General features: G+C 36.5%; 1 protein-coding gene and 1 long non-coding RNA gene across 4 annotated transcripts in view; both read left to right on the plus strand.

Annotated features, from left to right (window-relative positions):
• Positions 1 to 14,534, plus strand: part of palld (palladin, cytoskeletal associated protein) — a 95,503-nt gene that overhangs the window by 50,679 nt on the left and 30,290 nt on the right. For 2 of the 3 annotated variants that reach the window (XM_016456193.1, XM_016456195.1), the window contains exon 11: positions 985 to 1,020. The exons of the other annotated variant lie outside the window; for it this stretch is intronic. In XM_016456193.1, coding sequence (XP_016311679.1) covers positions 985 to 1,020 — 36 coding nt within the window. The remainder of the gene's footprint in view (positions 1 to 984; positions 1,021 to 14,534) is intronic. 3 annotated transcript variants of the gene reach the window in all.
• On the plus strand, positions 11,192 to 11,772 carry LOC107665355 (uncharacterized). Its single transcript, XR_001631541.1, has 3 exons — positions 11,192 to 11,408; positions 11,502 to 11,532; positions 11,656 to 11,772. It is a non-coding gene; the product is annotated as an uncharacterized LOC107665355 (long non-coding RNA).

Here is a 14,534-nt window from a genome sequence, read left to right on the forward strand (position 1 = left end):
TCGTGTAGTATGCACACAACAGCAACTAAATGGTACCCCAGACAGTCATGTAGTGAGAAGAACAGCAATCTGACGACTTTAAAAAACATGCAGTGTGTACCTGGCATTAGTGGTTTGAATCAAACTCACTTAGTGAATTGATCAGAGCTGCGATTGAGTTTACAACTCACTAAACCAGTCCATTTTTTTGTTATTTCTGATTAGTCTGTTTACAGAGTAAAGATAATTACAACATAGTGGTCATATATTCTAAAGAAATAAAAGAGATTTTACAAAAATATTATTGGTCACTGTTTAGCAATGAGGTCAGAATGGATGACATTGCACCCAAAGCAACATAGCATTTAACATTTTAATCTATGGTTTTTGCTTACAGCAAAGTAAACGAGAATTGTTACATGAGCTTTTATTCTGGCTGTGATCAAAGGGTGAAATTGCAGATTCGTAAACGTGAATTGCAGCAACATAAAAGCAAAAGTGTCTCAGAGGAAGGGACCCTTTGTTGACTCTAGGCAGAGCCAGTCTCATATATAAATGTAGTTTAGCTCTGTAATCTTGTCTGGATTATGTGTGGCATTAAAGTTTGTGTGTGTGAATGTGACATTAGGCTCTTGTGGTCACATACCTTTACACAGGCCTACTTATTTGTTTGAAAAGACTATTCGAGCTGTTTGTCTCTGTGGTTATTGACTGATTTCCATTTGATTCAGGTGCCTTTCCTCCTTTACAACCCTGGAAAAGTAGCATGTGTATGTGTGTGTGTGTGTGTGTGTGTGTGTGTGTTTAGTGGGTGGATGTTGGGAAGAAAGAGAAAATAAAAAGTCAATTGCGTGCATTCTCGTTAGTGTAAACACAATAAATCATTTAAATGGAAAGCTTTGCATTGTGTACATGCTGTACCGGGAATACAGGGCAACATTTAGTCCTTGTAGTTTTATTTGTGACTTTCCTCCATACATTTCCCCATTCATTCTGTGATTCCAGATCAAATGAGCAAGCAGACGACCTCTCAAATGAAAGGTAAAACAAAGAATAGGTTGATGCGATCTGAGTGTGAATAACGCATATGTGCGTGGGTTTGACGGGCATGTGATAGCTATGAAAGGAAAATTGTTTCTTGTCATGGATGAGGTCCAAGCTGAGGTTTAAATGGCATGCCGTTTTGTAAAACCCTGTCTTTGCTTGAGCTTCTGCAAGTTATTGCCATAAAAAGCTGCTTCCCCAAAAGATTTTCAACTGTAACGTCACAAATCATCTGCTAGAAACAACACAACAGGGAGCAGGTAGTGAGACCCTCCTCCCCCATCGAAAAAAACACCCCACCCCATTGCTTTCTACCAGCAGTAGTCACTTCACCTTGTCATTTGGTTGTAAAAACAGGAATTTTATAATTGTACAATTACCCAGGGGTCATTTCTGCATGCTGTGTGGCAGGTTATCGTTTCTCTGCATCCTCCAGGTACAACCAGACCTGAACCCTGCTTTCTGACCCTCCAATCCCGTTTACACATTCCAGCTGATTTCCTTTGGATATTCCCATAATTTGCTGTTCACATCAGTGCTTTGAATAAAATGATGAAGTGGGATTTTAAGGTCACGTTGTAGCTGCTGACATTTAACTTTTACAGGTCCCCTGTGATCTGAATTCTCCTTTAGTTCAACTTTATTTCAGCATTAGGGTGATTTATCAATTACATCTGTGATTATGCTGTTTGCCGAATTACCGTAAAGCAATTAGAAGACGAGTGGAAAGTATGAGTTTGCAGCTCCGGTCATGTTCTTTGAGTAAACTAGTAAAAGGGTGATAAACTTGACCTGGTCTCATGTTTCATGTTTCAGAGATGGGCCTTTGGCATTTTCTGGCACAACAGCATTGCTTTGATATGATGCATGTCATATAAAATAAAATCAATCTGGTGCTGCCTACTAAAAGTCTTTAATTTGGAGCAATTGCTTGCTTGTAAATATGTTATTCTTTTCTCAGCCATTTCTCCCTTCATATATCTAGTCCATCTTGAGCAGTTTACCCAAAAATGAACAGTTTGTCATAGGTCCTTCACCCTCATGTCATTCCGTACCAAACTTAATTTCTTCTGTCCAACACAAAAGGTAATTTTTTAAAACATATTCTGTTCACTCTTTTCCATCTAATGAAAATGTATGAGGACTGGGGTCAAGCTCCAAACTGACAAAAAAGGCATCATGAAAGTGTGGTCCATATGACTTTGGACCATATCCACTATTATGGATCTTCTGAAGTCATATTATAATTTTGTGTGATGAACAGACCAAAAAAAAAAAAAAAAAAAAAGTTACTCACTAACAATGATTGAAGTAACAATGTTTGATTCATGAACAAATTATTCTTTTGAGTCTGTTTGTTTTTCCTTCAATGAAAGATACAGACAGATACCGTTTGGTATGGATTGTTGTGAATCAGTGAATAATGATTTAAATTCAGTCTGTTCATCATATAAAGTTATTGTACTGTATGATTTTTGAAGATTTATAATATATCCCACAAGTTCAATGTTTTTGAAACAGGAAAGCTCCAGTCCACATTTGTTGTAATTGCATAGAAAAAAAAAATTATTTTTTGTTCCACAGAAGAAATAAATTCAAATAGGTTTTGGAACAATTAGCATATGATGACAGAATTTAAATTTTGAAGAGATCTCCTACTAAAAAGTGAACTTTGACCTAAATTTAACAGTTTTAAGACATTCAGTGCCAAACTAAATGCAAGACTCACAGAAAGATACCAACTCGGCTTACATTCATACAAATTATTTGAATTTATTTATGTTGGTGAGGCATTAGATGTGCTTGTTCATTGTTCCTAACCAAGTGTTGAGTGAACATCCTTCATCGTTTAACACCTTTGCACTGCTCAGTTTGATTAACATGTTCAAATCTCTTCACACTTGATCCCTTGTTCGCTCTCCCTGCCTATGATGCTACACCCTGCAGCGAGACACGCCATACAGGAAACTGCGCAGTGTGTTTTGGCAGAATTTGTTTGACTGCAGGAGGGCCCTTGTGATATAGACAGGGCCCAATGTCCTTCAGCACAGGAAGGAAAAGAGAGATAGACAGAAACAGAGGTGTGAACGAGCAGGGTGTTTAGTGGGCATCCACCTGCAGTCAACTCAGAGGAAAGGCTTTGTGGGTCAATTCTGAGGCAAGTATGGCATATAAAAATTAAGCTCATAATGAAGGCACATTACTCAATTTGTGACATTTATCTGAGCGACTAAATCCCTGTTACAGCCAAGATTTTGTTTTCAGAGGAGCATCTGTGTAAGAGAGAGATGGTTGTGTGCACCTCTGATTTATGAGCTTGGTGGGCTGAAATCACAGGGGTTTTATGGGAACATGCTTCACAGTGTGTAAAGTCCATACCACACTGAAATGATAACACCTGGAGCTTGTAAAGAAACACAGAGACAGAAAGTGAGAAGACTGTCTGCATTATGCTCTAGGGTAAACGTGCTGTCACATATGTACATTTTCAGTATTTATTTTTGTGTGTATGATGAATTAAAGATACGCAGCAGGTGGTGTCTGATATCAGCTGTACAGGTTGATGAATGTGTGTGCCAACATAGTGAGACATTTCACAAAGCCCCTTTGAATTAAAGCTGGATTATAATATATTTGTGCGGTAGGTTTGTGTGAGAGCCTTCTGAAAATCTTGTGTTTGTAGCCTTTTTTTTTTCAGTGTATCAAATTAACGTTAATTCTTCCTTCATGAGAACACAGGATATGTTTTTGTAAATGTACTGTCTGTTTGGTTTTGGATTCTATTCTTGGCATCAGCATAGTGGTTATTTGATCTGAAGATTTTTGAGAAGTAAGCAAGCACCTAGTGTTCTAATGCCAGTTGGCGAAGACTATATACCACTAGGCAAGATAAGACATGACCGAAGAAAAAAAGGTTGTTAGTGTGCAAGGGGACTCCCAACTTTATATATTATATATACTCTACCATTCAAAAGCTTTCTTTTTATTTCTTTTTTTTTTATCCAAAAAATTAATGCTTTTATTCAGCAAGGACACATTACATTGATTTAAAATGACACTTTTACATTGTTTAAAGTTTTTTTCCAAACAAAAGCTGTTCTTTTGAACTTTCTATTCATCAAAGAATCCTGAAAAAGAACTGGAAAGAAATTATTATATTAAAAAAAAAAGCCGTTTTGATAATTATAATGAAAAATGTTATTGGAGCACCAAATCAGCATATTTCTGAAGGATCATGGAATAATGGCTTCTGAAAAGTCACCTTTGCCATCACAAGAATAAATTATTAAATTACATTTTTAAATAACTGTTTTCTATTTGAATAAATTGCAATAATATTTCACAAAATTGCTGTTTTTACGGTATTTTTTTATAAATAAAAAATCTCAAAAATAACTGTTTTCTATTTGAATATGTTTTAAATTGCAATAATATTTCACAAAATTGCTGTTTTTACGGTATTTTTTTATAAATAAAAAATCTCACCCACCCTAAACTTTTGAATTGTATATAAAGCAAATATTTTTTATCAATAGTTTTTTTTTTTTTTTTTTTTTTACTAATTGATTGATTAATAATTCATTTGATAAAATTACCCCTGAATTTAATAGCCGGTGATCACCATGCAATACAGTTTTATATACAATACTTTATACTTATTATTATTTTTGGTGGAAATTGCGTTCAGAATCCACTCAATTCAAATATTTTCAAAAATATTCAAAGGCACATATTTGCAGTTTAAATCAGCATAATGATTTTGCTATACACAATCACTATAAACAATAACTCTTTTGCTTCAATTATGAAGTTGTTTTGAGATTTGAGAAATGTAAGAAGTATTACTCTTACGTCATGTTATTCTTATGAGATTTGAGATCAAACATCTGTGACATTGAATAATTTTTTGCTAACTTTATTTTTTGTATCAATGTTTTAGTGATGTATGAAGGGTGAGGTGAGGGCTAGAGCAGATCCTTTTACATTCTTCCAGGAAGTAAAAGGCGTTGTCTCCTGTCAGAGCCACACCAGAGTCAGCCAGTCAGACAATAATCCTTCACTTCCTGTGACAAAAGGATCAGCCTGCATGTGATATATAAATGCACTATATTGGCTCAGGGGTCATGACCTGATGAGCCAGAAATCCAGATGTCTGTGAGCCAGACAGACGCAAAATGTCTCCTAGGAAGCCTCTTTGAAGTAAATGAAGCAATAATTTACCTCCTTATTCATTATGTGTTTATATTTAAACGATTACTCACCATAACAGTGAGGATTTTTGTTTATTCTGGATTAGTGGATCGCCATGGTGGCAAAAGTAATTGAGAGAAAGATAGACAGAGATAAAGAGTGAGACAGAGAGGATAACAGATGAGAAAGGAAGTCTTTAATCCTTGCTGAAGTGCTTGTATTGCTATCTTCATGCCGACTGCATTGCTGCCATACCGCACTGCCTGCCACAAACCTCCATGAGCCGCAGTGGGGTTGTTGTCATGGACACTAGAGACAACTGCAGCAAACTAAGGGTTGTTCTCAAACAATATGGTCACATTTCAGTGAGCTCTCTTATTCTTGACCACAACCACACCAGCTTTCTCTCAAATGAATGGGGGTTTTAGTTTCAGATGTCATGCTTGATTTTACAGTGCTGATGTGGTTATTGTGGTAGTACGTCTGTTTTATTCTGATCAATTTAGTTCCAGTGAAGGAGGTCAAATAGCCTGAAAAACCTAACTCCATTTCCCAGTCAGTGGCAGTAGCTCTGTATTTCACCATTTCAGTCAGGTTCTCCAGTCAGTTTTTCAATTTAAATCACCATGGTAGTGAACACAGATAAAGCTTTAGCACTGAGGTCACGGTGTACTGCTAAAAGCATGCTGTTATGCCCAGCATTATGGTTAAATCTGCTGAGCGCTGGTCAGCCAGTTGCATTTCTGGCGTGTGACTCAGCCTGTTTCTCAAAGCTGGTTTGTTTATGAGGTGTTGCTTGTAAAAACCCAAATGGTGTATTAACAATCATTTTCTTGCACAGGCGTTGCGTGTGGTTTAGAAGCACATCCAAAAGAAAACAATCATATAGTGACACTTTATACAAGAAAATTCTATTTAAACGCTACAAAAAATGGTTTATTGCGGACGATTTTGTTTAATGTTTCAGGAAGAAGCCTCTTATGCTTATCAAGGCTGTATTTATTTGATCAAAAATACAGTAAAAACTGTAATATTTTGAAATATTATTAATTTATTCATAAATTTTATTAAATATGTTTAAAGTATCATTTATTCTTGTGATGATTCAGCAAAGCTGAATTTTCAGCATCACTACTCCAGTCTTCAGGGTCACATGATCCTTCAGAAATCATTCTAATATGCTGATTTGCTGCTCAAGAAACATTTCTTATTGTTATCAATGTTGAAAACCGTTGTACTGCTTAATATTTTTATGGAAACCGTGTTACTGATTTTTTTTTTCTTTTTCAGTATACTTTGATGAAAAAAAAGTTCAAAAGAACAACATTTATTTGAAATATAAATCTTTTGTAACAGTATAAACTTCTTTAGTGTCACTTTAGATCATTTTAATACATTCTTTCAAAACAAGTGTTAATTTATGGTCTGAAAGTAGATATTGCTGATGCTTATATGTGGTTATAATATAAAATGCACATTTTAATAACCCCAGCATGAAAAAAGGCTAACAAATGTATCATAGTTAACTTGTAGAGTAAAAACATTAGCTTTGTTTTTGACCAATTTAGCCAGTTTACTTTAGAATGATAGAGCAGCATAGTGTGGCCAAGAAGTCCAGAGCAAAGACAAACACTATTGACTATGTGCAGTCCTTATAAGGAGACGGGGGGATGCAGGATTGGCTGGGGGATCGGAGGCTCTGTGCTGTATTGGCTAGTGGTGTTAAAGTGACCCACTGGAAATAGAGCAGCTTTCCAAATATGGAAGAGAGAGTCCAGAACAGGCCATCTCAATAAAAAAAATATATATTTTACTGGAAGACTGGAGAAAGAGAGAAGCAAAAGTGGTTTAAGAGTAGAAAAACTAGTCATTTAGAACTTATGAAGTTGTTCAGATGCTGGTTTGGAAATATAGAGTGGGAGTTCACATTCATAGATAAAAAGACTATATTTATAGATAACTGATGTAAAACAGAATAGTTTTAGTTAGGAATAGTTCACCCAAAAAAAGAAAATCCATGTACTCACCCTCATGTCATTCCAAAACTGTATGACTGACTTTTTGCAGAACACAAAAGATGTTTTATTTTTTTGAAAGTCACTGTGGTCCAAAACAACATTAGACCTCATTGAGTTTCAGTGTATGGACAAATAATTTTTTCTATTTTCATTTTTGGATTAACTATGACTGTTCGAGAATAAAGTGATATTGTAATGAGAGAGTGGTGCACTTGTGTGTTGACAGGATGGAAAATTAGAGTCTTAACCGATGGTCTGGTCAAGAGCTTAAAGGGACCCCAAACCTTTAAAGGGTTAGTTCACCCAAAAATTCTGTCATTAATTACTCAACCTCATGTTGTTCCAAACCTGTAAGACCTCCGTTCATCTTCGGAACACAAATTAAGATATTTTTGATGGAATCTGACAGCTCTCTGACCCTCCCATAGACAGCAAGGGTACTACCACGAACAACGTCCAGGAATGTAGCAAGGAGATCTGTAAAATAATCCATGTGACATCAGGGGTTCATCTGCAATTATACAAAGCTACGAAAATACTTTTTGTGCACAAAAGAAAAAAACAACTTCATTCAACAATTCGTCTCCTCTGCGTCACCCTAGCGCCATTTTGGAGAGTATCCACTGAACGCAAACAGCGTATGTTGTTCTGTGTCAGCCGTGTGGTGTGACTGACACAGAACAACGTACACTGTTTACGTCCAGCGGATACTCTCCAAAATGGCACTAGGGTGACAGAATGTTTTTTTGTTTTTGGGTGAACTATCACTTTCTATACTTTTAGTTATTATTTTTTTTATGCCTTTTTTTAACAAGATACAACAGTAGAGAGATGACAGGAAAGCACTGGGAGGAGAGGGGAGCGGGATTGGCAAAGGACCTTGAGACGGGAATCGAACTTGGGTCACCGTGAGCGCAGTTGTACTATGTGTCGACGCACTAACCACAAGGCTATTGGCGCTGACCACTTTCTATACTTTTAAATACTTTTCAGTCCTATAGTGTATGTTCATATATAAAAAAGTGTGTACATTGATCCGTGTGTTTTGAAATGAGTCAGATCTGAATATGTACTGTACAGTATTGGGCTTTTAGTGTAAAAAGAAAGATATATATATTATTAACTTTAAAGGGGTCATATGATGCGATTTCAAGTTTTCCTTTCTCTTTGGAGTGTTACAAGCTGTTCGTGCAGATATCGACTTGGCTTTTACTGGCTGTTGAGTCACTCCTGAGGATTAGCATGAGCACTAAACAGACTCCTTCTCTGTTCCTCTCTGCCAGCCGTAGGAGCGACTCATGGGGGCGACTCATCTGCACCCCGACACAAGCACACATGCGGGCCAGGAGAGGAACATAAGAACACAGAACACTACTTAAAATAGACATTACACACCCAGAGAGAAATGATAACTGCACCCATACTCCCATTAGTCTAAAATAAGTCAGAATGCATTCACACATACACAAATAACACAGCAGAACACAATTGTCAAGAACAGAAAATGAACTGGGGGGATAAAGAGGCTGGAAAATGCTTCAGAACATTTTATCTATTGCAGACGTAGAAATGATCAAATTGTCAGTAATCTGTGTGCAAGATATACAGATTTATATGAATAAACAATCTCAGATTAAAACAATCTTTTGAAATTTAAACAAAGAGACTGAATGATGGGAAAAAGTAAGCCTTGTATGATATAAGATTAAAACAACAACAATAATTACAAGGTTTAGACAGTGTTTTTGTTCTTTACTCTAACTTTGTTTAATTTGAAGTGTATAACAAAAATAACATGTGCAATTATGTAATATTTAATTTTAGTCTTCCCAGTGCGTGTTCAGTTTACATGCTTTAGAAGATGTTTTTAAAACAAACTCATATCATTTCCAAGAGCCAGATGTTATCTAGGGTTTTGATTTGAAGGTTTAAACAGCAGAGGAATAACCCAAGGCCAGCACATGGATTAGGAGTGATGTAAGTGGCTTAAATTTCACTCTTTCTGGATGTTTTATATTAAACGATCTGGATTTATTTTATTATAATGTGCTACATAATTGTGACATGAATAGTTTCTGTTCAGTTTTTATAGCTGGTTTTGTACATATAAATGTCTGGCCACGTTCACACAGCAGCAGAATACGGTTGTCAGTCCTGAATTTGAGTCCTTAATACGGTTACATTCACTCACAGTACGGTTATTAACGGGCGTGACGAGCGTATTGTGTAACTGAACTCACACCCGTAAATTTTCAGGACTCACAACTGCATTCTCGGAAAACCCGCGCTGTGTGAACGGAACCGGACTGGACCAGTTGTCTGTCACATCATACAGTGCGAGAGAGAGCCGCTCTGCTGCACAAACGCGTGTCTACCGTGTGTTGCGTGTTTTCATGTGTAACAGTCTCAAAAGTTAAGTACGGTGACGCATTGATGCCACACACATATTTTTTTTCCACTCAGTTATGTCGTCATAACGAGATGTTACATCTTTTCTCGTTAAAACGACATCTTTTCTCGTAATAACGAGATGTTTTCTCGTTAAATCAAACTTCAGTCATTCAAATAAGGAAATATTAAGCCCAGTTTTGATCTGATCATAGCCTAAACGAGTCATGGGTCTGAGTGCAGTTATTGTAGCACTATATTGTAGACAGATTGGAGATTAATCCTAATAAACATGCCGCTACAATTAAAACCATTACATTAAAATACATTTAAAACAGTGTATTTCAATAATTTCAGCAGCGTGCAGATCCTCGTTTATGTCAGACTGGCGACAGCAGCGCGGAGTCGCTTAGCTCGCTCACATAATGTACCATATAGCCTATCTATAATAACGGGAAACATGTCGTTTTTATGACAAAATATGTCGTTATTACGAGAAAAAAGATGTCGTTTTAACGAGAAAAGATGTCGTTTTAACGAGAAAACATCTCGTTATTACGAGAAAATATGTCGTTTTAACGAGAAAACATGTCGTTAAAACGACATATCTCGTTATTACACCTGAGTGGAAAAAAATATGTGTGTGGCATCAATGCATCACCGTAATAAAGCACAACAGCTTGTTCATTTATATTTTCTGTAGCCTACTACAGAGTACGAATGCAGATGGCTGCGCATTTATTTGTGCTATCACAGGATATGTCTTTATTTGAATGATATACTGTGAGGGAGCGTGTATAACCATGCAATATTTATTTTGTTGCGCTAAACCTTAAGGTTTTTTTCCCATTACATTGTGCTACTTTTCCATTGTTTTTCTATGTAGACATGCGCTTGATGAATTTTCGTTGAGCTCGCGTTTGCTGTGTTTAGCTATTTGTTAATGCTTGTAAAACTGCTTCGCCAAGCGTGCATTTTCAGTGTTGCCATGCCCATGACCACTTGTAGGCTATGCATTTTGGGGATTATTTGTTCCATTAGTAAGAGGTGAAGTGACAATTTAGTTCAGCTGTGTACGTGGCATTTGTGCCAGTGTCAGTTATTTGAACGGAGAAAAGTCAGCTATTAATAATGCGGTCAAAATGTTTGCGCAACAGGGGTGGCCAAGCTTCAATGAGGGGTGGCACTGCCACCCATGGCCACCACGTAGCTACTACGCCCCTGCTTGGGCAGTACACTTGTCCATTAATTTGAGTATATTTAGATTTATAACGGATATGGTTCTCACCTTATTGATGAACAGTAATTACAAGACAACCGTGCCTAGTGTGAATACGCCCTTAAATGACAAAATAACAGATTCTCCATTTTATATTACATCCACAAAATTTTATTTTAGTTTACATTTGTTTTCGATTTTATTTGCAGGTATTTTCCAAAATATGAATTATTTGTTTGCATTTTTGATTAACATATCTCAACACTGAAACTCCCCATCATTTAGTTGTGTTGTCTAACGTTAAAAAACTGTAAAACATGTCCTAGCTTGTGGAAGTTCTTGAGTTGTCGGACTTTTATTGTGTCAGTCTAGCTCGCAGACTGCAGTCAGCAGTCAGAGCAGAGCACTACAGCGGGATGCCGCGTCACTCAGCGCGTGTCTGCTCGTTCAATATAAAGACGAGAGCAGCTGAGAGAGCGCCGCAGTCCTCACACACACACACACACACACACACCTGTAAGGAATTACCTACTTGCGACGGGAATAACTTTAACAAGGTGAAAAACAAGGTACAAACATTTTCTTCTATATTTAGAGTAACTTTCATGGATGAATGTAGGTCATTTTATAAATAAGTAACTTATCTATGTTCATTGATACAGATCTGATATATGTGAGAGGACATGTTGAAATGTAGGCTAACCATTTAACACTTAATCGTTAGTTATGGATTTTTTTTTTATTGTGTATTTAGTGATATGTGCATTACCTTTTTATTGTGCTGATTTTTTTTTTGTTGTCTTTTTTCATATTTAGGGCAGAATGATTTACATGCAACCGAATTTAATTGGGAAAAAAGTTGACAACAACAGAAGAGAATAACGAGAGAGAGAGAGAACAATAATCTACTGATGTGATGTGTATACAGTATATGAGAATAAAAGAAAATAGAGGATATCTGATAGTAAAGTGATATACTTGAAGACTAAAAGAAAGAATTAGAGTTACAAGAATAGAATAAATTAAGAGGAACCGAAAACAAATCAGAAATCCTCTGCTCAGTAAAAATACTGTTAGTTAGCACAGTTTTGCACAGGATTTTGGCAAGAAAAGTAGGTTATTCAAACTCAAAGCCTCCAAAATATCTGGAAAAGATGTTATGTTAGTGGCTTTGTCTTTTGCACTTGTGTTCCAAAGTTTAAACGGTTGAATGTTTAGCACTAATGTGTGTATGGTTTGGCACTTCACTCAAGGCAGCAGTAACACCATTAATTGATGGTTTGCTTAGTGGAGTTTAGGTTCATAAAGGCCATTGTACTAACTGTTTTATTGCCAGCAGAGACTGGTTTGGACCCGACCTCTCTTCGTCGCTCCGTTTGCCTTGTTTAGGGCTTATTTCTCTTCTGCTTGTACCCCTCCCGTTTCTCTCTCTCACTTTCCCTAATGGTAATCCCATTTGATGGTGATGTCTTTTCGGCCAATCCGAAGAGGAATGTCTTCAGCTCACATTCCTACAATCCAGATTCCAGACATATACACACTTTGTGAGAAAGAGAGAGTGAGCAAGAGGGATGCAATGAGACATACTATGTGAAAAGAAAACAGTCTGGTTCTGTTTTATGTGCTGTGCATGCAATTAGAGAGAAACAGATGGGGGAGGGTCTGAGAAAGAGATGGTGAAAACAAAAGAGAATAATGGACTGTGCAGGTCAAGACTTTGCGACTAAAGATAAATAGAGTGGAAGAGAACAAAACAACAGTGAATGGGTCTGAAAATGAAGTGCTTTAACTTTTCCTGTAACTGCCATGACTGAAGGCTTCATTCATGCTTTTCAAAGTAGTCTTTCAAACACACCTCTGACTAAATGGGCAAAAAACTAATTTCTGCCTGTTAAAAGTTTCAGAATGCACATTATATTGCTTCTGTATTGGTTGTTGGTTGAGGTTTCTCTTTCACATTTTTTTTTGTATACATGTGGTTATAATAAAATAACATGTATATATGTGTGATGGATCAAAAGTTTAGGATGGTTAAGATATATATTTTTGAAATAGATTTAATACTTTTATTGAGCAAGGATGCATTTAATTTATCAGAAGTAACATTAAAGACATATAACGTTACAAAAAATATATTTTTGAATAAATGCTGTTCTTTTGATTTTTCTATTCATCAAAGAATCCTGAAAAAAGTATCACATTTTATTAAAAATATTAAGTTTATACAAAAAATATTAAGAAAAAAGAATGTGACACTAATGACTAGAGTAATGGCTTCTGAAATTTCAGCTTTGCCATCACAGAAATAAATTACATGTTAAAATATATCCAGATAGACAACAGTTATTTCAAATTGTAATAATATTTCACAATTTTACTGTTTTTACTGTATTTTTGATCAGATAAATGCAGCCTTGGTAAAAACACCTTACTGACCCCAAACCTTTAAAGGGTTAGTTCACCCAAAAATGAACATTTTTACGAACAGCGTATGTTGTTCTGTGCCAGCCGCACAACACGGAAATGTTTTCTACGTTGTTTGTGCTTTGATTTGAACAAAAACAACGTATCCGTGTGGTACGACATGAGGGTGAGTAATTAATGACAGAATTTCATTTTTGGGTGAACTATCCCTTTAAACGGTAGTGAATACTGTATATTACTCTGCTGTCATCTAAAAACACTTGAAGTTAAGCTTTAAAAATACTAATAATTGAATAACAATGTTAAAAGTAATCACTGTGATGCATACATTTCCTTGTAGCATTTAAAATGAAATGGTTTTAGTCGTTAAAGCAATAATCTTGCAAACTTTGGCCAATCCAGTGATTATTTCCTCAAAAGTATTCATTGTATCAACTCAATACCTTGTAAACATGACTTTGTTTTCAGACGCACTGAGAAGAAAATGTGCATGTCAGCCAATCAGATTAGAACTTGCCAATTTGAGAAAGCGCTTTCCAGTTTTGTACTTTTCAGGTCAAAGAGCAGACTGTGGGTGGATAGGAGGGATGGAGACAGAGTAGAAAGGATAGAGAGGTGACAGACCAAAGGAGAGAGACAAAGTCTGAGACTTGGAGAATGCAAAAAGGTGAAATTAGAGAATAGAAAAATAGAGAAGGAAAGGGAAAGCATGAAAGTGAGAGTGTGGGAGCTGGAAAAGAAAAAGCCTTTTTTATTTTGGCCTGATGTCTTTATGGAAAGTTGGACATTTCCTCTAGGTCTGGTAGGGAGTATAGAGCGTGTAGAGTTGCTTGGCTTGGGTGGGAGCCGCATTGTGAGAACATGTTTGGTCAAACTGCTCCTAAAGCAGGAACACGCTCAACCAATACCAATGTAATCTGAGAAAGGGCTCGAAAACTTGCATTTACAGACGTTTTGTGTGTAGCATATGCGGTCAACTTTATGTACTCTGTTGACCTCTAGAAAAGCTAAGGGCCAAAATTACTGTAGGAGATTTCTGAAAGTTTTGTTCACTGTAACATGCCAAGAATTCAGATGATTTTATGCACATTAGTGGCGAGAGAATGTGTGTCTGGTTCGGTTTTGTGAGTGACAGCACTGCTATTACGTTCAGATATAATGGAAGGATCAGATGCAATCTCCTGCTCTCAGTCTGTATGCTGTTTGATGAATAGACTGTGTTTCGAAGGGTGTGTGTGTTTGTATGTGTATATGAGCATCTGCAGGGAAAG

Source organism: Sinocyclocheilus anshuiensis, unplaced genomic scaffold (assembly GCF_001515605.1).
Source record: "Sinocyclocheilus anshuiensis isolate Anshui unplaced genomic scaffold, SAMN03320099.WGS_v1.1 scaffold199, whole genome shotgun sequence".
NCBI classification, from domain to species: Eukaryota; Metazoa; Chordata; class Actinopteri; order Cypriniformes; family Cyprinidae; genus Sinocyclocheilus; species Sinocyclocheilus anshuiensis.